The sequence below is a fragment of the Taeniopygia guttata genome, chromosome 4A, assembly GCF_048771995.1.
Source record: "Taeniopygia guttata chromosome 4A, bTaeGut7.mat, whole genome shotgun sequence".
Taxonomy (NCBI): domain Eukaryota; kingdom Metazoa; phylum Chordata; class Aves; order Passeriformes; family Estrildidae; genus Taeniopygia; species Taeniopygia guttata.
In genome coordinates, this window is record NC_133029.1 from 19,331,396 (window position 1) to 19,357,353 (window position 25,958).

The window sequence follows — 25,958 nt, forward strand, 5'->3', positions numbered from 1 at the left end:
CCAGCAAGGCTGTTTTGTTCATAACAATACCAACACTTAGGTGACTTGAAAAATGAATCATGAAGCACCACACAGGGGCATGTTAAATCCACTGTTCTGAATTTTCCTGTGCTTGAATTGTATAAATTGGATAATTTAATGTTTAATTAAAATACAGCCAGATTATCCAACGTAAATGATTAATGGGATTTAATTGTGGCATTTTGAGTGATTTAAATTTCTGATACACAAAAAAAAATAAAGAAAAAAAATCTGTAAACTAGTACCTGTTAGACCCTTGCCTGGTTATATTTGTTAAATTTTAGAGCAGCTTTACATCTGTGTGTGCTGCTGATGTGGATGTCTCCGCCTTCAGAAGGACAGGCGGGTGCCAGTGATGGATTCTCATCAAAGACACTGAAGATTTTAATTAGGGTCCTTTGTCCTGATTGAGAGCTAGAACAGCTCTTCTGTGACATTTGGGGAGGAAGATTTCAGTGCCTCTCCTGTGGAGCCTTCCCAAACATCATAACACTGCTCAAAGGTAAGAGCAATTGCCCAGTAGAGATCTCAGCTGTGCTGGGGGTTCCTGCCCTACAGGCAGCAGTCATTCATGTCCACAGCTCATGTCTCCACAGGTCACAGTGACTCACCCATGAAGCCATGGCAAGGTCTGGCCCCCTCAGCTAAGTGCTCCCCACCTATTTTTTTTTTTTTTTTGCAGCACAGCTGATGCCTTGTGAAGGCTGACCTAGAACAGAGACTAGACAGAGATAAAGAATAAAGTAGGTATTTATTAAAAGGCCTCAATAGGATCCACCTTGGGCAGCACAAGAGCCCAGGGCTACACCCAAGATGAACCAAAATGGTCACAAAATGCATGACCACTCACTAGGTCTCTCACTTTTATAAATGTTGGTCCATTAGCATATTGGAATTAATTGTCCAATTATAGCTTTAGGTTATGAAGTCCCATCCTTCTTGTTTTTCCCTCTTCAGTCCATGTTGTTTATGCTCTTGGGCCTGGATCATTTGGATTTGGATCATTTGTCCTTGGTCACCAGCTGGAGAAGGAATTGTTTTGCCTCCCTATTCTGTGAAGAGAGCTCAGCATCCCCTAATATGAAGCTCAGAAGTACACACTAAAGCAGTACAGAATCTGAAAAATATAAAAGCTAAAACCTGAGGCATCACAGCCACAAGGCTGGAGCATGGGTGTGACAACCCTCAAGTGAGCATTTGCTCTCTCTTGTACCTTCTCTAGGTGTACTGAGGAGAAAGCTGCCCAGAATCTGCCCCAGGCTGTCCCTTGCTGGCCTTTAGCAAAGTGCAGGGATGAGTTCTGACTATGCAGCACACCATGGTCAGGATTGGTGGATTTCCTTTGCCAGACCTTTACCCCTTGAGGGTAAATGCACGTGATTCCCCGGTGGTTTGTAGGTAGTTGACACATTTGTTTTAGAGAATAGGTGGGACTATATGTTGGGCCTGAGCAGCAGCCCTGGTGGTAGGCACGGTGTAGGGGCACAAGACTAGGCAGGGCCTCTTATGAGAAGAGAGCAGAAACCTTGGCTTTTTTCTCCTAGCAGCCAAAGACAGGTGAAAAAAGCTCTCCATCAGGATATCAGGGTGTGCTTGTTCTGACTAAAGAGAGAGAGAGGAGCTATTTAGGCTAGAGGAAGGCATTGATATACAGAAAGGGTAGAAATAAAGTAGGAAATAGAAGCAGGCTTCCAACAAGTGGGGTATTCCAGGTCTGGGACTGCATTTCCTGGTGAGGCAGCAGTAACAGCAACTGAAATGCTTATTGAAGGCACAGCTCTTGCATTCACACATGGATTTATCCCATAGGCACAGCAGGAGGGCCCAGGTCAGCCCATTTGTCCTCATTTTCTGGTTTGGCAGAGCTCAGGCAACAAGCCAGCCATCTGCACAGCAGCACCTCCCCAGAGGCACCTCCCAAAGTGTGGGAGGAACAAACATCCCAAAGAGAGAACACTAATTTTGGGCTATGGTCCTTCCAAGTTCTAGCAAAGCCATGAAAAATGCTACAATTTTGGAGGAAGGCAGGAGAGACCATGCCAAATCAGTGTACTTCCACACGCAGGACAGCATGAAGTCAAGGCATGGCAAAGGCTGAATGTTTCTAGTCCCGGACCAGCCCCAAATTCTATGAAGTAATATTTCGGTTGCATTCTCAGAAGCATCCAGAATCAACCAGCTTGGCTAACCCAAGCCTGACTCTATGCAGTCACAGAAGTGTGTTTTGTTTTATACAACAGCATTTCCATGGACATTTGATTTGGTGTTACTGGACTCTGCTCAGGAAAGCAACAACATTGAGGTAACATCTTTTTGGGCTGCCTTCAGCTGGTATGGTTGAACAAACATTGCTGAGAAACTTTCAGGACTGAGCCAGATTATGTGCTTGCCCTGCCTGACTTTTAAAAAACACTTTGTTGCTATAGCCAGGAACTTCATGCTTTTTCTTCAGTTGAATAAATTGTGCTGATGGCCTTTTAAGCCTCTGTTGTTAAAAGTGAACTTTGCTGAACCTGGCAGACAACAAGGTTATTGTTTTCTCAGTGTGTTTCTAAACAAATTGGCACCATGGTGTTATATGTGATTACTGTAATTCGCGCAAATATAATATTGTTGTATTTTGTTCAGGAAAGTATAATATGATATGTGTAATATTTTGTTGTTGCAAGCACACACGCCAGTACTGTGAGCTGACCCCACATATCCAAAACCGTTTTTTTTCGGACAAAGCCTCATTTGCAATCTAATACATGTGTCTCACCAGGAGATGGTGATACAGGAATGCCTAGGCGCTGATCATCCTGACAACAACTCTAGATTGGAATCTCTGAAATCCTCTGGGCTGAAAGCCAAGGTTCCCATAACTCCATCAAGGAGAGTCATCACCACCTGGACCCCAAATTATTCAACCACTGCACAGAGAAAAGAAACTTTGTGAATATTGTGAAACTTTGTGAAAAGAAACTTTGGGGGACTTTGAATGGGAAGAAAAGACGGATTGCCGAAATCCCGGCCTCGGGATAGGAAAATTTCCTATTAGAACTGCTGGGTCCAAGAGAGTGATGTGTGAGCATAGGGGGAACCTCTGTCCTGTCGAGGACATCCACTCTGTGACGCACCCAGCACCGATCCTGGGCTCGTCACTGTCCTTTTCCTTGTGGATGGCTCAGAGAGAATTCGATATAAAATAAAATTTTCATTTTTCATTTTTAATTTGGCTGGACCAATTTTTATCTCTAATAATGGGCACAAAGTTCTGGGCAACTAGCAGACAATATCAATTTGAGAGTACTGAAGATTGGGACATACTTCCATTTTGTTATAAATGAGAATTTGTCCAGCCAAATAATTATGAAAAAATATAATATTTATTTTGCAATCAAATTCTATCTAGCCAGCCACAAGGAAAGAACAGAGCCGAGCCCGGGGTCGGCCCTGGGTGTGCAACAAAGAGGTCAGCCTCAGCAGAGGTTTTCCTCTATGCCCACACACTTCCATCCTGGCCCAAGCGGTTTTTAAAGGGAAAATTCCGCCTGAGGCTAAGATTTTGGCAGTCAGTCTTTTCTTCTGTTCAGAGTCCATAGGTTAATAAGATTTTCTTTTTTTGGTGATGAAGAAGAATAATTCAGTGTCAGGAGTTGGTGAATCTCTTGATGAAATTTATGAGAATGGGGCATTCACCTGTATCTGCCCGAGGATTTCCATGATATCTGAAATGAACAGGGTCTATGCCTTTATTAATGTTCGGCTCATTATTAAAAAGTCAGCTCGGCAGGGGGCTCAACGAGGAGCTCACCCCTGCTGTTGTAGCTTCTCCAGTAGCTGAAGGGTGAGCAGGCGTGCAGAGTCTGTCCCTGGAGTCTCCATGGCACGCTGGTAGCTGGAGGTGAAGAGGTGTGCAGTCTGTATCTGAAGTCCCAGCAGACCGTCCTCTCTTCTTTCCTCCCGGCACACTGGTGGCCGCAGGGTGAGGGGATGTGCAGAGCCTGCTGCCGAAGTCCAGCAGTAGCTGTCCCCTCTCCTTCCCTCCTGGTAACACCAGGAAGTGTGTGTGCTTTGCTCCTGCTTCCCACAGCCTAGTCCAGTCTGGTCCTCTGTCGATTATGGTGACAGGTCAAACACAGACTAGGGATGGGGTTCCCTTTTCCCCAACCAGCACACCCATCCAGCCCCCTCCACTGTGCCCATCTTTTCCATTTAGGGGTGTTTTTCATCCCCAAAACCCCCTCCCATGATTCCACTGGATTATTTTGCATCCCAGTCCTAGAATGGTAGTGAGGGTGGGGGGAGGTAGGTGATTCCCAGGAACAATTAGCTAATTAACATTTCAATGTCAGTACTTAGCCCAAGCCAAGTGTCCCAGCCAGGCTGTTTTGTTCATAACAATATGATGATCAGCGCCTGGTGTCCCAGTATCACTCCAGACATGGCCCATCTCCTGGCCAAGCCTCATCCTTTTACATGTAAATCGGGTTTCAATATACACCAGGTTTCGCCTGCAAGGGTGGGGGGGAGTCCTAATACAAACGTGTATACTCCAACAAATATTCAATATTACATATATCATACTAGAAATGGCGCGAATTATATCTACTACATGTGAAAGACAATAGCGTAGTTTTTGTTCATCGGGAAAAGCCCCAGGGATTGTGTAAGATGCAGGAAACAGTGGGGGGCAGGAAGGCAGGATGTACTGCTATTAGTAGATAGTGGAATTGAGAGATCTTTGAAGGCTGTGTTACTGTATTTGGAGAAGTTATTGCAGGGTTAACGCTACCTCAGAGGAAGAAGAATAGGAGCTTTCCTCAAACGACCACCAGACAGCAGAAAAGAGACCCCTAGCAACACGCCGCGCAGATGCAGAGCACGTCGAGAATATCACAAAGTCCGGAAGTGAAGGGGTATGAGAACTGAAAGACCGGGAGGTGTGGGGCGAGCCGTTGGTGGGAGCAGAGGCTCCCCGGCCGCCCAGCGCTGCATTTGCCCGTACTGCTTGCTTGCTAAATTAATAAAATTCTCTTTATAAAGTGACACAAATTGGTCCCGTGTCATAATTTATAACACTACACATAACAATTTCAACAGGTAAGATCTGGAACATCATCAGATAAAAAGCAAGGACTATTCTCTTCTGGGCTTCATGCATCAGGTCGGGACCTCTTAGTGGCACAATGAGTCTCTCTGGCTCCCTGGGCAGCCCTGGCTCTGCAGTCAGACCCTGTGAGGGAACAGAGGATGTTTGGGTACCCAGAGACAGGATGGGATCCTATGTCTGCTGTCTCTGGTTACTTGTCCTGTGTAAATTTTCTGTCTCCATGTCATGTTACACTCACCTACATCTTAGACCACTGCCTGGCTGCATTTGTTAACATTTAGAGCAGCTTCACATCTGTGTGTGCTGCTGAAGCTTGTTTCTCCTTCAGGACAGCTGTTGCTCTGACTCGTTTAACACAATATTGGCATCTGTTTGCTGTCACCTGTGTGCCATGGCAGGGTGTTTGGGGTGGGTGACATGGCCAAGTGCAGCCTTGAAGGCAGGCTCTAATCCCCAGGAAGATCAGGCTCTGCGTGTTTTTTTGCTATGTATGTTTTCTCCATTACTGCATTAATTCCAGTGAAGAGTGCCCTGCCACCATTTGTTTTTAAATCACAATGATATCTAGATAACATTAAAGGAAGGTGTTCTCTGGTTTGTAAAAAAAACCCCTGATATTAAGTACTCTTTTTTTTCCCAAATGAAAATAGCTCCTGCAAGTCACTAGTGCTTTGGGGAGCTGGGACACCCAAGAACACCAAAGGTGTGACATGCCTTTGTCAGCTCCATTCACAGCTTCTCGGGCAAGGAAACAGAGCCCATCATTTGTGGATGATCACTGATGGCCATGGCTCAAAACCCCTCACAGCAGCTGCAGGACAACCTCATTTGGCATCTCAGAGAAGTCAGAGGTGCTGTGCAGGCTGTCCTTGCTGTCCCAGATGAGTGCATCCACTACTGGGGACCACAGCAGCGCTGCCACTGTGCTCATCCAGCCTAAGGAAGCACACACAGTCCTCCCTGAGCTGAGTCCCACTTAAACACTGAGATTGTTTCCTGGACAGACCCATCAAGAAAGGTATTGTTATGGGTAATAGACATAATTTGCGCCTTTCCTTATATGAAATATATATTGTTAAATACTTGTTTGTACTAGCCTCCCCCCCCCCTTCCGTCCCCCCCCCTTCTCCTCCCCTCCGAGGCCAGGTGTATGTTAAGAAGCTCATTTACAAGTGAGAAGATACAGCTAGCCAGACGCCAGACGATGGGCCATGGCGCTGATCATCGCGTGAACGACCCGAGATGGATATCTCTGGAATCCCCAGACAGATCCATGTGGATTCAACAAACTCCAGACACTGAATTATTAACACATGGACTCTGAATAGAAGAAAGGACTGATTACAAAAATCTTGGCCTCAGGCGGAATTATCCCTATAAAACTTGCTTGTGCCAGGATGGAGGTGTGTGGGCATAGAGGAAAACCTCTCCTGAGGCTGACTTCTTGTCGCACACCCAGGGCTGACCCCGGGCTCAGCACTGTTTTTTTTTTCCCTTCTCCTTTCCTTATTGTTTCCTGTGGTTGGCTAGATAGAATTTGACCGCAAATAAAACTGTTGTGTTTTTTTTTTAATTTGGCTGAATAAACGTTCATTTATAACAGGTATTATAGATAAAAATTGGTCCAGCCAAATTAAAAATGAAAAAATAAAAATTTTATATCGAATTCTCTCTGAGCCATCCACAAGGAAAAGGACAGCGACGAGCCCAGGATCGGTGCTGGGTGCGTCACAGAGTGGATGTCCTCGACAGAGGTTCCCCCTATGCTCACACATCACTCTCTTGGACCCAGCAGTTCTTATAGGAAATTTTCCTATCCCGAGGCCGGGATTTCGGCAATCCGTCTTTTCTTCCCATTCAAAGTCCCCCAAAGTTTCTTTTCACAAAGTTTCACAATATTCACAAAGTTTCTTTTCTCTGTGCAGTGGTTGAATAATTTGGGGTCCAGGTGGTGATGACTCTCCTTGATGGAGTTATGGGAACCTTGGCTTTCAGCCCAGAGGATTTCAGAGATTCCAATCTAGAGTTGTTGTCAGGATGATCAGCGCCTAGGCATTCCTGTATCACCATCTCCTGGTGAGACACATGTATTAGATTGCAAATGAGGCTTTGTCAGAAACCGGTTTTTGAAGATGTGGGGTCAGCTCATAGTGCTGGCGTGTGTGCTTGCAACAATATAAAATATTACACATATCATATTATAACTGGCACGAATCAAACACAACAATATTGTATTGGCACGAATTACATTCATGACATATAACAAAGGAAATATCAAAGCCAAGTTACTTGTTTGTTTGTTTGTTTGTTTACTTTTTTGTAATATGTCTGATGGTGTGAGACTTGCTGAAATGGCATTTTATTTCCTGGATGTAGCAGTCCTGTGTTGTGTCTGGATGGAGATCCACACAGGAGGCAAGCAGCCCAGGATGGCAGGGACATGAATCCTCAATTTGGGGCTAAGCCTTGTGGTGTGTCATTTTTCAGCTGGCTGTTTTATCTCTCTGTACTCTGGGAAGGGTATCTTGACACAGACAGTTTGCAGAGCCATTTCAGCTGTTCAGAGAACTCAGCCACAATATGTTGCCTCAAATTGTTCCATCAAGCACATACATCAGCTGCATTTGCTTGCCTTGAAGCTGTGAAAACCAGAGACCCTCCTGAGAAAATTTAGCTTCTTACATAGAAATGAAGAGGTTGACAATGCTCTCTAATGTACAAATGCCACACAAGGCAGTGAGCTGCAAACTTGCCATAGCCTATGAAGCTCTTTAGATTTCAGATTATATCATTAGCTGCTGCAGTCCCAAAGCCTTGACATGTAGAAGCTGCAGCCAGAAGGGCTGTGTTGTCCTTCCAAGATGCCTGCAGGTGCAGTGGCTCAGGGGTGGGTGATGAGATCCTGGGGGCTCAGGGGTGCAGGAGCTGGTGCCCATGAGGCAGGGACACACAGTGGGCACAGTCAGACCAGTTTGGGCGATGGGACCATTCTGTGGGTTCTCAGTGGCACGAGCAAGGGGGAGGGCAGTGGCAGGGGCTGCTTTTGGCTGGCATGTGCCCTGGGGGACACAGATCTGGTCAGTGGAGCAGCACTGGGCCATGGGCACTGTACCACAAGGCACAAGGTAATGTTATCCCTCAGTCACACCAGAGCTGAATGATGGAGAAAAGCTGTGACACATCTCTGCTTCACAGTACAGAAAGAACAAGACTCCTCCCTCTTATGGTGACACAGAGACACTATCCCTTCTATTTAATTTTCATGCACTAAATACCAAATTCTGGCATCATGGATGCTGCACCTGCTTTCCGTGTCCTCTGCATCCAAGCACAGATGCTGACACCCAGTAGCCATAGGATTTCTAGCACCTGGAAAATTTCAGCAGAGATGCCTCAGCCAGTGAGATACAACATCCACCTTTTCATTTCCTCGAGTACAGTAGGAGTAAAGAGTTCCTGAGAGATCACAGAATGGGTAAGTCTGGAAGGGAACGCTGGAGCTCATCTTGTTCAAACCCCTCTCAAGCAGGGTCCCCAAGCACTCTTCAGTCAGGATTGTGTTCAGACAGCTTTTGAATATCTCCAGAGGAGACTCCACAACCTCTCTGAACAGCCTGTTCCAGTACTCTGTCTCCATCTCTGTAAAGAAGCTCCTCCTCATGTTCAGGTGGACATTCCTATGTTCTTATGTCAGCCTTGCTTTGTGTCAAGTTATAGTGGTTGAAACACTTGTACTGAGAGGTCACTCAGAAAAATTTAAAAATAGTATGAGGATGGATATGAGGAAACAGAATGTAAGCCGATTTTCAAATTATTCTCCTGCTGAAAGCTTGAAAATATATCTCAGTGAGAGAAGAAGAGTGATTTTTGAGTTCAGAGACCTTGGCGTTTATCTTCCCAGTTTTGCTACTTCCCAAAAGCAGTTAGAATATGACAGACTAAAAGGATTTTGCATTTCTCTGCAGCATGCAAAGGATCATGCACGATCTCTAGACATTCTCTAGGGAGAAAAAAATCTGTGCAAGAAAAGTTGGGTTTATTCTTCAACAAATGGCTCTAAGACTTTATCAGTCAAAGATGGAAAGGAGACTCTAATCTCATGGATATGCAAAGACAAAGACATGTCTCACCAAACATGTGGAGCTTAGTTGGTTAAAATATGTGGAACCCAGACATGAGCTGAGAAGAATAAGAGCAGAGCATGTCAAAGGAGGGATTTTAAAAGTGCTTTACTAAAAATATTAATTATGGACTACAGCAAATGAATTAAAACACTCTACGAGACTACTGTGTGAAAGAAATACATTGGTGTAATTCTATAAACACAGGATAAAAAACCACTACTGAAATTCTAGCAATGTTCAGGATCTTAGGAAGGCAAGTGGCCATCTATTAGGGCTGAATTTTGCAAATGTTTCAGATGTGACTGTGACACTGTGAGAAAGCAGGTGGGAAATGTTTTGCTGCTGCTGCTGCAGTAAGGACCCTCTGCAGGGATGACTTTGGGGAGCAGGGAGCCCTGCACTGGGGCCAAGCCCAGCTTTCCTCACCTAAATGCTCCTGTGAAGCTGCAGCATACAGATACCATAAGTAGATGAGCTTAATTTATCACTGTTACTAGGCAGGTTTCTAGGCAGGCTTCAGCCTAACTTTTATATTTTGTGGTTACTCAAATAGCTCTGATCTTTCTTTGGGGTGAGTTCTAGCTGTGGAGATAAAACAGCCTTTCCTTAGCTATCTCTTACTTGCACCCATGCACTTTAATTCTTCTTCCCTTCTTGCCTTTTTTGGGGAGGCTAAAATTGGAGTAGAGACTTTAGCTCAGTTTAAACCCATCCAGCAGGTTGAAGCTGCCGCAGTACTTGTCCCAATCCAAATGCCTGTGTCCAGCATTCCCACATGGGAAAGTAGGTGAGATTGCACCAGATGTACCCAGGGCAACAGGCTGGGCTTGGCTGCCTGCCCTACTTTTTCCCTTGGGGACATTCACAGTGTACTAATGTGTTTTTAGTAGATATTTTAACTGTTTAAGTGTCTGGCAGAACATCAGAGGCCTGATGGCAGTTCTGAAAATCTAAGCCCAGTGCATGCTCATGGGTATTTTTCAAAGTAAAGCCATCTTATGTTGGCTTCCCAGGAGACAGTAGAGGCAGAGGTTGTGTCTCAGCAGAATTACAACAACCATGAAACTTCATTTCTGCTTCAGTCCATGTGTTGACTTTTTTCCCCCCTAGTTCTTTCCTCCTTAGGTTGCTCCCCAAATTACATTGGGCTGTTGCCCATTTAGCAGTGGAAGCAGCTGATAGTGATTGAATAATTTTGCAGTTGGATGTGTAATGTGCATCCAACATTTGCTGTGTTGTTTTTGTTTCTGATTGGATTAGTATGGCTCTTTGCATAGCTGATTGACACAAACTTGATTTTCTCTCTGAGCTTCCACTGTTCATTAGAAATTCCCACTTTGAATAAATGCTCCTTCAAGAAAATACATTTTCAGGGTTGTTCCAACAGAACGAAACCACACTAAACCCCTGTGTTTGCCTTAGTTCTTTAAGCAAAAAAAAAAAACCCCAGAATGGGCTTGGAAAAGGGTATCTCATCCAGCGATGCTTTTTAAGTTTTTATTTTCTATCATCATCATAGGCAATGATTCCTAAAAAATCAGTCAGCAATTTCAACACGTGACCACATGGTGTTGAGAAACACCAGGTGTGCTTCATTGAATTCTTATGCCAGTGTCCAGTTCCTAGAGAAATTCCCATGTCACATTTACTGAAATGACCCTCACTTCTCCTCTGAATCATCTCTCCTTTGCAGTAGCTGTGGTCATGCCTCTTTATAGCAAAAGTTTCTCTCAAGGCCTCTGTGCCTGAGCTTTTCAACAGATAAGGCATATCATCTGCTGAAATGAATATCTCAGGTAGCTCCTGTTCAGCATTTAGATGATCTCAGTAGGCTAAATATTTGGGAACAGGGAAGACCTGGTGAGAGCAAGGTAGGCACAGGGGCTGGATGCAGGTGTTTGCACATGTGTGTGAGGTGCTGCCTTTCAGTGTGTGTGTTCCGCTGACAGATTTCTGGAGTCTTCACAAAAGAAAAAAGCCAAGCAAGCCCACAGAACAACACATTATCTTTATTCATGACAGTTTCCACTGCCTCTCTTTTCTCCCTTGTCCTGTTATCAGAAACACCTTGCTTCAGAGTCAGTTTAGACTTCTTCCAGTTTTTCTGCAGTCAGTTTAAGCCCCTCCAGTTTTCCTGGGCCCGTTAAGGACTGGGATTGCAACAACTGCCTTCACAAGTGGCAGCAGGCAGGGAAGACCCACCTGGTCTGCAGAAAACTCAGGGCTCCTTGGCTGTCCTTGGGATAGTTCCATGAGTAACCCATCAAACATGATCAGTACAATATGCACAGGCAGTTAGTATCCCACAGATGCCTGCAATGGCTTTCCTGATGGGGATCTGAAAGGGACACAGCCTGTTATTCCCAACACTGAGAGAGCTGAGGACATGCTCCAGCATCCCTGTCAGACATTGCCACATCCCAGTGGCAAAGCAGGAAGCATTTGCTTTCCACAGATTTCTCACTAGCATCTACAGTTTGCTTGAATTTCACAAACCAAAACATTTGGAAGGCAGATACACAGCAAAGATGAAGAAGTGTGTGTTTGGGACTGCAAACAGGTGTCAGTTCATCTTTGAGGACCACACAAGGGTATTTCTAGAGCCAGTTCCCCCTCATGAGTGATGCCTTGAAAGGCTTATTAGAAAAGCTTCCTGCTTCATTATGCTACATAGCCATCAGGAAAATAAAATAGTTATCAGTACTTGGGGCATCAGTTCTCTCAGACCTGAAGAAATTATCATCAGTAAAACCAGACAAATTCATCCACTCATCTGCTTTCCCTTGTGTCATCACTGACATGAATGTAAACACCTGGGATGTGACTGCCAAAAGAATGAGGATTTAGCCCATTAAAATGGTACTGCTTTAACACAGCTAGGACAAATATTTGCTCTTGAGTATTTTGGGACGTGATAATAGCTTCATTTGTGCTGCTGTGCATGTAAGTAACTGCTGCATTTAACAGAAGCAGTCTGAGCTCTTATGAGCAGGATTTGTGTCTCTGCAGTAAGTTTATGGGTTGCTGTAGGGGCATTTCATATCAGAAACAGACCCACTCAGAAAGGTTGTTTACTGAAAATGAACTATTGTTTGGTGTCCAATCTTAGAGCATCTATTAATGTTTGGACCTTAGACATTTAATGTGATGTTTCAGTTACAACTGTAGCTATAAATTGTTAGACACCAAAAAAAAGCATATTGCTTGGACAGGCTACCTTAGTGCTTACCTTTTCTTGCACTGGCCAATCAACATAAATATTATGAGGGTAATTGACAAGCACAGGATGACTGGAATGAGGATAAATAGCTCCTTGTCCTCTTTTCTGGACACTGCAAAGATAAATAGCAGGAAATAAGAAGATGTTAGAATGGATTATATTACCTCCTATGAAGCTTGGGCTCAGACACAAACTCATCTTGTCCATGTTACCCTACATGGTTCTATTTGTTTGTTTGTTTGTTTGCTTGTTTGTTACAGGTATATGTTACTGGGTGGGGTCACATCCTGCTTCAGGGTTTTATATCTCTGGCACATAGATACAGTCACTGCTAAGTGCTTCTCCCCTGCCTTCTGCACCTTGCAGCAGAGACAGTACACACAAGGACAGCCCAAGAGAGCCTAAGGGTTCAGAGGAGCTAATCTGTGGTGCAGGACAGCCAGGAGGATGCCCTGTCCAGAAACTGCAAGTACCCTGTGCCCTCTCTTGCTCAGCAGTCACTCCTCCATCCCAGCTGTCCCCATGCAGCAGGGAAAGGTGCTGCTGCAGAAGCATTAATATTTTGGGGCTCACCTTCTAAGTGCACTGCAGATGCAAAGCTGCAGGAATTGTTGTGCTGGAGCAGGTTGAAGGTGAAACTAATCCAGCAGCCCACCTCCAGTGCAGAGGTCCCTGGGCAGCAGATCCCCTGGGCAACCATGAGCACTTGCACCCAAACAGGTTTTATAAACCAAATAAAAGAAACACCATTTACTTTGAGTTCCATACCAGAGAAGCAATCCTGCGTCCATTCACTCCAAAAGCCTTGGTCTGCACAAAAAATGTTTGCTCTCCCCCTGACACGAACACATGAAATGTGGCTTTGATTTGCTCTGGAAATGGTTACAGTGGTTTCCATTTGGGTCGACACAAACTGAGAAACAAAACAGAAAGATATATCAAAGAATTATGTGCCACCACCAGGATCTGTCTGGTGTGGCCTGATGTTCCTGCACATTGTCCAGGTTCTGTAAACCTTTGGATTATCTTTTGGCAGTTTTAAATGATTTCACAATAGTTTTGTGCAAGCTAATGCAAATAAGATGACTGTGAAGGCAAATCTACTGAAAATACTTTCTGGATGTGTTGTCATGTATATTGCCATTTATGCCAATTAATTTATGGAATCTTTCGTTTAATTAAGTAGACTCATGAGTGGAATATGGCAATTAAAAAAGAGATGTCCCCTATGATTAATTAGCCTTTTTTGGTTTCGCCTCCAAACTGCACCTGGATAATATACAAGGAAAAAGCACCACGCATAAAAGGTATGTTCTGTTCAAGGCCACTCCTCTTGAGAGATTAGAATTATAGTTTCATTGGTCCAAGTTATGCCACCCTATTCAAGGAAACAAACCACAGCAACCTTTAAATTTCCTCGCTGTCAGTTTTCTGAGATAACAGGCAGGAGGTCCAAGGAAATGCTAGCTTGGAGACTCCTGCTGGGGATCTGCTCCTGCTGAAGCGGACCTGCAGCTGGAGGTCGGGGGGTTAAGGAGGAGCGTGTGCTGTGCAGCAGACGGTCAGCGATTCCCGCCGGGGTGACTCACACCCTGCTGCAGCCTGTGCCCCCTCCTGCCGGCTCGGCCACGGCTGCTCGACCCCTTCCCTTCCCCGGGACACCCCGAGTGCTGTCCCTACCGCCCAGGCAGCCGCGGCTTGCCCCGCATCTTCTGCCACCTGCACCTCGTACTCCAGGCAGTGCGGCGGCGCCCGCCCGCCCGGGGGGCTCCAGGCCGCCCGCAGCTCCTCGGCTGCGGACGCGGAAACCACCAGCTGCTCCGGGGCTGAGGGCTTGGCTGGAGGGGAAAAGAAAGAGAGAAGGTCAGGAAGTGCGCTCGGAGAGCTCCTGGCGGAAAGGCTGCTGAAGGAGCAAGATGCCACCGAGTCTGGAGGATATGTTGTTTATTTTAACTTGACACACAGGCAGGACGGAGTCCTTGCTGTGGGCTGCGGTGCAGTTTTAGAGGTACGGCGGTGCGAGAGCTGTGCCCGGCACGTTCCCCTGGCGGCCTCGGCCCCTGCAGTGACCCTGCACATTCTGCTGGCCTCACACTCTGCATCACAGAAAAGGCTCTGATCTATGTCCGATACCCAGAGCCACACACGAAGCACGTGGCAGCACTAACTGAATTCCGAAATCCTGCTCATAAGCCTGGTGGCTCGGTGGGACGACTGGCTATTTGTCCTTCTGGCATGTAGGCAAATGCACCAACACGGTAAGTGCATTTATGAAATTACACCATAACTAACACCGAGTACATGTAGTGTTTGCAAATCATGCAGTGCTCTGCTCCCTTTCTCTCCTGTCTCTCACGGTTTTGAAATCCATCTCTGACAGCCTCTATCACACCTTGTACTCAGCTCACCCCAGACCTTAGCTTGGTTTGAACAGCAGAGCCCAAAGATCTCTCCTGTGCTTGCAAGGAGTGCAGCAATGGTTTCAATTCCAGCAGGAGTAAATAAAGATATCTCTGTGACTGTGCTGCTAGAGCCAAAAATCCCATAGCTGCTTTGCCACATGCCCAGCAGGCCATTTATATCCTGAGTTGTCCAGCTGCCAAATGAGCGTTTGGAGGCACCCACTGACCTCGAGGGTTGTGCTGGGTGGTGTTGTTTGCCTGCAAAGACTCCTAGAAACTGAAGTCCTGCTTGGCACATGCCACAGCCCCTTCCCTGGGGGGAAAGGCACACATTCCAACCACCCAGTTACAAAAGCACACATTGAATTGAGACCCCTAATTCAGGAAGTGGGCCTGGGGTGTGTGGTGGCCACGATGGTCCCCTGTTGTTTCCCTGCCCTCCTTACCAAGGTTGTGAAGGTGAAGGGTGGTGTACAGTGGCCGTAGCAGACTGGCTGCTGCTGAGCCATTGACACAAATGTTCAGATCCTGGTATTCTGCCTGGCTGAGGTTGTGTAGCACGCAGCCGAGGTTTATGCCATGATCCTGGATGTAGTGATCACACTGCACCACCTGCTCCAGCCCCTCGTACCTAGCAGTGGGCAGGGAAACAGAAAAAAGTAACCGGAACAAATTACTACTTAGTAAGACATTTTTAATAAGATTGGACATAAGCCTCAAGTATTGCCCATATCCCAGCCTTTGTCCAAAGCACAGTGCTGTGGGTCAGTCAACTGGACTCCTGCTCTGGTAAAAGTGAGGAGAAGAGAAAAAACCCAAATTAACATGCACAGACAGCTTCTCAGGTTGGTTTTTAGGCTGTGCCAGGATCTCCCCAAGCCCATTTCTGGACCACAAGAGGTGCCACTTCATGACTGGAGCTGGGGAAGGATCTGGCCTCTACTCATGGAGACAGTCATGCTCCCCTAGGGCCCTTCCTGCATTATCAGCCACAGACACTGGAGTTGCAGAAAGGTCCCCTCCCAAACCAAAATGAAGTTTTTACGCAGGTGACATGTGCCACGAATGTACTGAGTGCTGCTGAACTGCTCTGGCTGCCTGCAGGTAGTTCCCATGGCTCCCCATGGGCACATAGAAACTCAGGGTTTGCTAGGAAGGGGTTTACTCTTTGTCACTTAATGTGCAGCCACAGCCCTGTCCCTTCTGCCTTTGGGGGCTATTCTCCAAAACTGAGCTGCTGACTGCATTCTGGAAATATTGACTGGTGTTTCATATTGCTTTTTAAGATTCCTGCTGCTTTATGCCCTCACGACAGGACTGAATTTGGTCCCTGTACTCCAGACCTAATGAAAATCTCCTTGCACAGCACATTATGTCTGGGGTAAAAACTTCATGTTCTAGTACTATAAAAATTTGCTCACAGGGATCAAAGGATGCCGTCGTGTCCACCCAATCTTGTGATAAAATGGGACCCAGATCCAAATGCCTGGTTTTATTGAAGGCAATTGAATCGAGGTTGGGTTTTCTTAGTGTTTGTTTTCCTTTTAGGCATGAATCATGCATTTCCATGGTTTCCTTTAAGCAGATCTTTGCAGTTAGCAACATGGTTTTGAATTGGTGCTTTTGCTTTGAAGATTATTTCCAAGAACTACATGGAACCTGTTTAAAATGCAGCTATGCTTGTCTTCACATAATCCAGTGGCACGAAACCCAGCCTAAGTCATCCTTTGCATAATATCATAGGAGCTGAAGAACAAATGCAGTATTTACTTTGTTCCAAACCACTAATTCTACCTATGTTTTTCCTGCAGAACAGAATTTAGGCACCATCTTAAAAGAAACAGCTGAGAATTATGTATTATTACCCTGTTAAAGCATGTTTGCTTGTATGCTATGCGCTAAGGCTATGAAAATATATTTGAACACTAAAACTCTAAGTTGCTGGGAAGCTCCACTCTGTGTCTAGGGTTCACTGAGCTTGGTAGCCTTGTGCTAAATCCTGTCCAGTTGAGATATATGCACTGTGATCATGGGAAATGTGCAGCCAGAGCTATCCAGGAATGTTTAGCAAAGACAAAGCACAAGTCTTTATGGTGGACAACATGCAGAAAATACCTCCTGAGGATGAATAAAATGAAAGGAGGAAGTCAGAAGACATTTCCTGGCAAAGATCAGCATGGATCTGATTTTAAGAAAATAAGAAAGATTTTGGTGTTTTCTTGCCAGAAACCCTGTATTGCTTGGGACATTATTTTGGCTCATTCTAGGTGAAATGGACAATAGCACTGCCAGCTATAAAAGCATATTTACTGTGGCATTTTGTACTCAGAGTAGTTCACTTGATTGCTGCCTGGATGTTTTCCTATTTTTCTGTTACATACCAATAATATAGCCCATAATGTACACCATGAGGTGTGAGGAGACCTGGCTGCCAGGTGCACTTCAGGTATTCCCAGTCATGATAGATGCAGTTGAAATTCTGGACCTCTGAATCAAGTTTTCCTGTCAAGTGAGAAGGAAATAATCACTATTTAACAGTGTACTGGTCAGACGCAGCAAAAACCAGTTTTATGCATTTGAACCACTGTGTGCTGCAGTTGAAAGATAAAAAATGGAAAGAAAAAAAAAAAAAAAAAAAGCAAGGAAAAGGCAGCCAGTCAGAATTATTAGTTTTACTGCCAAGTGCTCTGTTTCTCATAACAGCCAGTCCACCTTAGAGCAGAAAGACACTTAACTGACCTTTTCATTCAGCAATGGAGTCCTGCAGGGTAGCTGAGCAGAGCTTGGGTATGGGCAGAGGGAAACAAACCCCAAGTATCCAGTAACCACAACCACAGCCTTCGGTAGCAGAGCTGCTCTAATGTCTTAAATATCTGCAAGCTCTGCAATAACGTATCCATCCAGGAACCCTCAAGCCAGCACTGGTTCATGCAACAGACTCATGCAAAGCACAAAACTGCAGCAGGTGACACAGGCCGCTCCTAACCTTGTGGTGGGATCTGAAAGGTTCCATAAATCCAGTCACTCTGCACCTCCACATCACCTGTACACTGTCCTTTGAGCAATGTCTGCAGCCTCACTTCAGCAGTCCTGCTGAGGTCAAATCCAATTCGGAGTTTTAGCTTCCTAGTAAAAATAACCTGGTTGAAAGACAGACTTTTTAAGCACCTCTTCTGTCACTAAGCGGGCTGCAGAATTAGGTATCTTTGCTCTTGCTCCAGCTGCAAATAATCTCATTCGTGTGCTTTATTGTCTCTTTACATATCTGTCCTGCCTCACTTGCCCAGTACTCCTCCAGCATTAATTTACAGCTCCTGTGCCCAGCTTTGTTGGCTTCAACCCACAGGCCACAGCCAGGACAAGGCAGAGCAGTCTGATTAATGGGACCCCCAGCAGCAAGGGGCGCTGTGGACAGCCTGAGGAGGATACCACCACAAATCCACATAAAAGGCATTTTTTTAATGGTGTGAAATAATCAGAAACAGAAAGAACGAGTCTTTTAAAGCTGGTTCCTGTGGGAAGCACAAGCACCCCCTGAAAGGGTGGACCAGCAGCCAGGCAGTGCATCACAGCCTCACCCACCACTATGTACCACCTGGCCTGGCCTTTTGTGGGACTTTCTGAGCACCCCCTTTTAGGGTTTTTCTATTTTTTTTCCTCAGACTTACTCCCCTTCACTTTATGCAAGGACAAGGAAGCTGACAAGGTTTACAATAAATGATGAGACAAAGTGTTGTGTTAGCCCATGTAGGACAGAGGTAGTGTGCCATAAAGTGCATCTGTGCCATAAAATGCATCTGTGTGCTGCAGTGGGAACAGCAATAGTACAGCTCACAGTCAGGCAGTCCTCAGCACTCCCCAGGTGCGAGAGATGTGGTGAGCCAGGTATTTCTAACAGATATCAATGATGTCATTGATCTTCTTCTGCTGATGTCCAATGGATGTTTTTTTCAGCCTGACTGTTCTTTGTGACCTTATCTGAGGTCAACATTTTGGCAAGGTGTCAAAACACTAGGGTGTTTGCTCTAGTCTGTACATCTGCGTCATATAAGAAATTTTTATTACTCATGATTTCAAGAATTTTGATTTTTTTTGAAACTGCATATGTTTTTTCTTTTAAATTGCAGTTAAAATCATCCTGTAGGGATCTGCACAGGATGCACACTGCTGCACAGCTGGGAGCATGAGGTACATCATGACCAGCATCAGGTCCAGGAGCCGCTTTCTATGCCCTTGCAATTGCAATCCATAGCTGAAACAGGATTTTTCCCTCTGAAGGCTCCTATGGGGTGCCTGGGCCTAACCCCATTTCTGTGGTGGCTGAGCACAGCCTGGCAGCCCTGGCTTTGCTGCCCCAAGCAGGTGACCTGTGCCAGCAAGGAGCTAGGCTCCACAGCACTGCCAGCCTGACTGAGTGCTCCTTCTCTTTCCCTGGTCTGTTGAGCTGGCAAGCCCTCTAGCTCTCCTCCCTTAGGATTGTGCAAAAAATCAATTTTTCTTTCAGGATTTCAATCTGTATTTTAGGTGTTGAGGGAGATCCTCTGCATATTTTTCATGTGTTCCTCAGTACCTTGTGCCAATCAAACAGCCCTCACTGCTGGGTTTCTCCTCTCCCCATTCTATTTACCTTCCTAACCCTGCAGCAGTTTTCATTTTTTAAGTACTCACAAAATATATTCCAACAACCCTTCCTGTGTTGTGCCTGCTACCGCCCTGCTACACATCAATGAGAGATAACTGACAATTTTATCAAAGAGCTGAGTTACAGTCAACCACATCTAAAAGAGAGAAGTACATGGTAATTAGAAACACAGTTCTGGATAGAGGGAATTTTAGAGCATTAGGATAATAATTGATACCTAACTTTTATTTGTTCACTGCTTTGCATCCCTAAGGATCTGTTGTTTCCGTTCAAGCCCCATAAAGATGGTTTAGAAAAGTGTAATTTTTTTTTTCCTTTTACAATGAGGAATTGTAAATGAGGAATACAATGAGGAATGTTATTGAATTATTTTGGGCAGCAAACACCCAGCCCTGTGACAGAAAGAACCCCTTCACCGCCTGCTGCTGCTGTTACATTTCCAAACACATTCCCATTAAAACCACTGAAACAGTCTGGTTTCTCATGGAAAACTGGAACAGCTTTGGTTCCACTCCTGCTTGAAATGCCGACAGAAATCTATGCAGGAAGTAAAGGCAGAACAATAACCCTGGTTTGGAGGATTATTTCATGCTTTGCCTTACCTTCCAGTCTCTATCCCCAGTGTTGCGATATTCAAAATTGTATTTTACTGTGCACTTCTTGAAGGTTTGGATGTGGAGCGGAGGCTTCCACTCGACATCAAGAGAACCCAGGAGCCCAGGGTCAGTGATCTGAAGGTCTCGTGGGGGAGCAACTACATTAAAAACAGAGCAGAGGGTAAAACAGAATGTCCAAGTGAAGAAAACAAACCCAAAGCAGTCATGAAACTTGTCGGTGTGATACTTTGATATGAATTGTTGAAATGCAGCTGCTGGATGTGGAGGGAAGTGCTGCAGCCCTGACTGTTCAACAAACATGCACAAGCTCTGCCCCTGCCCAGCCCCAAAAAAACAGTTTTTGCTGGTGGTCAAAGAAAACACTCAAGGATCATTGAAAAAGCACACAGAATGCCGTATTTTCACACCCCTTTCCAAGATGTTTTAAGCAAAACTAGTGTCCTGGGATGACCTTTCATGTCCTGTATTGTCTTACCTTCAACCCCTGATATTTACCAACCTTCAGGACACTTATCTCTTCAAACATTGTGTTCAGCACATCCACCAACACAAAATGACAGATCAAACCATGCTGTCAGGGAGATTTATATCCCTTTACAATAATAGACACAAATCACGCATATCACTTTAAATATTCCTTTCAAGTGTATTAAAAATTATTGGGGGAAAAAAATCAGGAAAAAAGGTAAAAAGCAGAGAATTAGAATAATTCTTATTTTAGACATCTATCAGCTACACAGAAATGTGACTTTACAGTTGATCTGGCTTTTATAAAAGTATTTCAAGGTGCTGGTATGTGTTAATATATAAGGAAGTATGGATGAATTCCATCCTAAAATGTGTCCTAAAAGTCCAGCTCTATATGGAGTTGTCATTCACATGACAAACTCCATGGCTGCCCAGTTTTATTAGCTGAAACAAAGTAAATTTTTGTCAACATCAAAGGTCATTTTTCTCCACTATCTAGAGGTGAAATTATCCATTTGGTTTCTAAATATTCATTGCATTATACACTTTGTTTCACAGGAATTTGGAGCCCATGTCCTGGCAGTTTCAGTCCAGAATTACCACCATTCTCCCTTTGAATCTGGCCTTCAGATCACTGGCTTCTCTAACACCTTTTTAATGTCTTCATCAGGATTTACACCATTATTTTCTTGTATTCTTTTAATAAATCCATTGTGAAAGCAGACCATAAGGATATTTTTCAGTGGAAGATGGCAACATAAATCCAGCTTTAATGTGCTCCCTGGAAAGTTTGCAGGGTACGTTGCTGGAGGATTTGTTTCTTCTACAGAAATTTTCCCAAATAAAACACAGCAGTTAGAAAATCCCACTTTTCCCAGTATGTGAAGTTCCATGGGAGATTTGTTATTACATTAGATGATGAAGTAGAAGATGTATTTAGATGTATTTAGATGATACTGGACCAGGTGCTTGGGAGGCTCCTCCTGATTGTAGAAATGCTGAACCTCACAGAAATGCAAACAAGGAAACAAAAAGCTGCTAGCCTTTGTCATGTTAAGCTGTCAAGAGAGGATTAGATTGGTCAGAACTGGAATTCCTATCTGGATAGGAGAATGCTCTGAAATTCATTTATATCTTGAGCTTGAGCAAAACAGAGGTATTTTTTTCAAAACAATTGTAAACAGCAATTCTTGCAAAATAAATTTTGACTGGATTTTAGAGGGAACAGAAAAGCTTCTCTTTGGGATGTTGCTTGCATTCTGGGATGTTGAATGCATTCTGGGATTTGATTTTTAAATGTAAGCACTGCCTCTTGCAGTTTCTCATTTTCACAATAATACATTACCAGTCTCACTCAAATCCACATCACTCATACAGAACACAGGACTAGAAATGCTTTATTTCTTCATGCAGTCTTGAAGGAAAGATGCTCTGGATGTTTCTTGGAAAAAACAAAACAGCTCCTGCCCCTGATGTTTGTGGTGGTGAGTCAGGTAATGCAGTTTGACTGTGTGACAGCCACAGCCCTCACAGCCACCCCTCCTGGCACTGCCACCAGCATCACTGCTTTGGTGACAAACCCCTGCTTATCCCCAGCTGCCCCCCCACCACTTATGTCCACACCACGCCCTCTGACAGGCAGGTGGGGTTTGCAATTTTCCAACTTTTTTGCCAGTGGAAAAACAGCAGCCTGCCAGGTGTCCCCCCAGCTGTCTCCCCCCCCACACCCCCACCCCCGTCATATCTACCCTTCCCTGTGCTGGTCAGAGAGGTGGAGGTGACACTCATATTTTCTGGAGCCCATTTCAAAAGCAGCAGGCTTTGCTCAGCGTGGCAGCAGGGGAGTTGCCATAGACAGGTAAAAGAAAGGCCTCATAAAATCAGGCCTGCTCTGCTGGATTGATAGCTGGCCTGTCATTTCTTCTAAGTGCAGCTTTAAATTTGCAAGTTCCCATGTGAAAACAATCTTGGTATGAATACTTTGTTAACATAACAACCTATTCTTGGGTGAAAAATAAGTACACCTGCATAAACATTAGTTCTGATGAGAACCCACAAAAGAAAAATGTAAACAACCTGAACCTTAGTATGTATGTACAAATCATCTTCTGATCAGTAGAGTAGTAAGAAAACTACCAGCCAATAGATGTTGCATATAAGGTCTGTGAAAACTGTGTAAAATAAGTTATGTGAATAAAGATTTGGCTTTTCCCACATGAAGAAAATGGAACCTTGCCTAATTTATTCCGACAGGGGGTTGTGGCAGCTTTCTGTGAGTGCTGGATAGCAGGACAGGCAGTTTCTTGATGGCTGAGCATGCACTGCTTCCATCAGGGAGGGCCAGACCTACTCAGCATCTCTCAGGGTGCAAATGCCAGCTGCCAGATGCCAAAAGAGCCAGCAGGTGCAGTGCAGCAAAGAGGTGCTCGAGGGCTGGTGCTTGAAGTGCCATTGCCATGTATGATAGCTTGCAAAGCAGTATTCTCTTAGAAGTGTTACTCTCCAAGTACAAATAAGCCTTGTGTTTCTTACACCTAGCAAAGTCTGTCTGTCTGGGACCATGCTCACAAGCATTTATAGCAGTGTTTATATTTGATAACTCTCTATCAAAAAAAAAAAATACTTGCTGCGCACCAAAGGCAGTCTTTTCTCCTTTCAAATAGAAAAATAGCCACTAAACACATAAGATATTTAGACCATGGATTACATGTTTATAAACCAGCCACTCACACAGCAATGCACACACAGAGAAGAAAAGCTCTGGCTTAAGGACAAACTCCCCCAAGGGCCCAAGTGAACACCAAGCAGTGACACAAGAGCATGCTAGGCTTTACCTGTGCTGGGGGAGGAGGAGGCTAGCACCCAGTCCCACACCACAGCCACAGCAAGCACGGAAAGCCTCCAGGAAGCCATCAGAGGTCAGGGGTCCCACTGGGCAGGTGCTGGTCAGAAGAGCAGTCCTGCAGCAGGGCTGTGAGGGGCTGTGGAGACACAGCAGAGTTCAAAGGCTTCAGTGTTACCCTGGGGCCCTGGTATTCCATCTGCAGGCTCAGCATGACAATAAGCGTGGCTTTACTTATTTACCAAGACTCATTAATTATTTCCCAAGGGACTTCTCTTTGCAAATTTTGATGATGGCCAAATGTGGTTTCATTTGAAATAGTTTCTGGCCAGCTACATACACGCTGCAGATGGGTGCCAATACTTCAATCACCAGCCCTCTGTCTCATGCCTTCTGTGGAAAGTGATTCAACTCCCTGCCACAGGAAGTGCCTTGGACCAATGATACTTTCATTAAAAAAAACATGAAAATAGAATGCCTGAGGCTTGCCTTATCTAGACACATCTTATGCAGCTATCCCCACCTTTTGCCTTTACTGTTTCAGGACTTGGTAGGAATGGTAGGAATGCTTGTGAAATTTCTTCTTCATTGTCATGGCAATATTTGAAGGGGACAAATTTCTATTCCTGTGCAAGTCTGCTGGAAGGAAGATGGGGACTGAGAGAGAGAGGAGCAGAGTTTCCAGGGAGGGGGCTATTCTTTCCTTCAGATTTCATGCTAAAGGTGGGTAGAAATTACTGCCTACAGACACCCCAGTTCAGTATGCTTCCCTATGCCAGAAAGCACATGCATTCTGACAGGGTTTTAATTTTTTTCATATAGATACAAGTGTAGGTATAGATTAGATAGAGATGGAGGATGAGAGAGAGATATTGACTAGATATAGATACAGGTATTTCTAGGTATATAAATAGGTCTAGATACAAGCATTAATCTTTCTGGAACCTTGAGGCCACTGCTTGAGCACCACTTGAGTAAGAACTTGGCAGGCTCAGTGTGAGCACGCAATTTATCACTGAGATCTATTCAGAAAACAAACTCACTTTATATTGCCCACACAAGTCTGGCATAAGCAGGTGAAATCCCAGATCAGACTCTGGCACAGCAGCTTCTTCCTCAGCACACACAGCTACCATGCAGCATTGGGAAATTGGGGCTCAGCTAAATGACAGAACTTCAAGTCAGAGGGATCTTTAGAAATCTGAGGACTGGAGCCAACAAACCGCCCCCCCCCCCCCCCCATCACTGGAAGAAGTGGCTTAGGGGAGCCAGAGGAGGAGACAGGTTATGCTGGCCAAGGTATCTGTATATGTTTAAAACAAACCAGGAATTCAAGCTGGCAACTCATAACAGCAACTAAAAATACGCACCAATTTTAACAGCATATTTTCAATTTAAATTAATATCAAATCCCCCAAGTCCATCACATAATTGTAACTATTATATCACATAAATCCATCACATAAGTATAGTTCTTACATAAATATTATTATTACAGCAATAGCAGCAATTTTTCTGTTTCACTGTGAAGCGAGAATGATAGGCAAAAGAAATCAGAGGAATTACTTCTTTAACCTATCAAACACAGGATAAAACTAGTGTCAGTACAAACCTGTAGACAGCAGGTCTATGTTTTAGGAAAGTCTGAGGGTGCAGTGACAAAAGAGAGCTGCCTTGCAGAGCTGGGAGAAGTAGCAGCTCTAACTCAGAGCTGGTGAGCAGCAGCATCCAAGGATCATGTGTGCATGTTAGCACGGAGAGCTTCTTTTCATTTCCAGTACGGTTATTTAAATACATTAATATGATTTCAGAAGGCAAGTAAAAATAAACAAATACTTTCACAGGGGGGTTTAAAATCATCAAAGTGCTCTTACCTTGACCTCTAACTGGGTGGGAGCACATCTATCTCTGGAGTGTGGGGCTCCTCGGCAGCTTCATGGCTCAAAGCTTTGCATTTCACAGAAATCTTGTGGTTTTTAAAGACTCTTCTGTGTGCTCCCCAGGGATCAGATGCTGTATTGCAATGGGATGGCTTTGGCCACTCGGTCAGAGGCTTTACTAAGCATCAGAAGGAACATTGCTAGGTTTTTTGAGGTGCTGGTGCTAATTGTGCTGTTATGTGCTCAAGTGGGTCAAAGGTATATTTGAAATATTGAAGTGACTCATTAAGATGAAAACCAAATGGCAGAATCACTGCAGGCTGTCTGTGGGAGCTGGTGACACGCAGCTGTCCCCAGCAGCTGGCAGCCACAGCCCCTGGCTCACTGCAGCCCCATGCATTGCCTTGGCTCCATCAGGGGGTCTCCAGGACCACCCTCAGTGTGACCCACCACAGAGCATTCCCATAATCTCTCTGGCTCTGGAACAAATCCAGCCTCTCCCAGCTCTTGGGGCTCTGCAAGAAATGCAGTGAATTATCCCTCTCCTCTCCCCTCTGCTGTGACCAGGCATTTAGCCATGAGTTTGTACAGCCTTGCCTGTCACCCAGTTTATTCATCCCTCCTCTCCTGCCCTTGCCCCAGCCTGG

General features: G+C 44.9%; 1 protein-coding gene and 1 long non-coding RNA gene across 4 annotated transcripts; one reads left to right on the forward strand and one right to left on the reverse strand.

Moving 5' to 3' along the window:
* Positions 1–11,227: 11,227 nt before the first annotated feature.
* Positions 11,228–25,514, reverse strand: IL13RA2 (interleukin 13 receptor subunit alpha 2). 3 transcript variants are annotated; one of them, XM_030273033.4, is made up of 10 exons: positions 25,306–25,513; positions 23,424–23,570; positions 20,107–20,258; positions 17,849–18,002; positions 17,244–17,364; positions 15,309–15,493; positions 14,141–14,298; positions 13,229–13,373; positions 12,470–12,572; positions 11,228–11,578 (listed from the first exon to the last, which is right to left on the reverse strand). In XM_030273033.4, the coding sequence occupies exons 2-10, from the start codon at positions 23,500–23,502 to the stop codon at positions 11,536–11,538; spliced, it is 1,140 nt and encodes a 379-aa protein (XP_030128893.1). In that variant the 5' UTR covers positions 23,503–23,570; positions 25,306–25,513; the 3' UTR covers positions 11,228–11,535. The 3 variants fall into 3 exon arrangements, with proteins under 3 accessions (XP_030128893.1, XP_072785430.1, XP_072785431.1); XM_072929329.1 differs by lacking the exon at positions 25,306–25,513 and adding an exon at positions 25,044–25,161; XM_072929330.1 differs by lacking the exon at positions 23,424–23,570 and having other exon boundaries at positions 25,306–25,514.
* Positions 14,294–22,814, forward strand: LOC115495280 (uncharacterized). The gene is made up of 2 exons (XR_003960478.4): positions 14,294–14,718; positions 21,148–22,814. It is a non-coding gene; the product is annotated as an uncharacterized lncRNA (long non-coding RNA).
* Positions 25,515–25,958: the final 444 nt, after the last annotated feature.

Coding starts and splice junctions, on each gene's coding strand:
- IL13RA2 (XM_030273033.4), bottom strand. CDS start 23,502: ATGGCTTCCTGGAGGCTTTCCGTGCTTGCTGTGGCTGTGGTGTGGGAC. Junction 20,259..23,423: donor CTCCTCCTCCCCCAGCACAG/GTAAAGCCTAGC, acceptor TTTTTAATGTAG/TTGCTCCCCCACGAGACCTT. Junction 17,365..17,848: donor CTTTCAGATCCCACCACAAG/GTTAGGAGCGGC, acceptor CTCACTTGACAG/GAAAACTTGATTCAGAGGTC.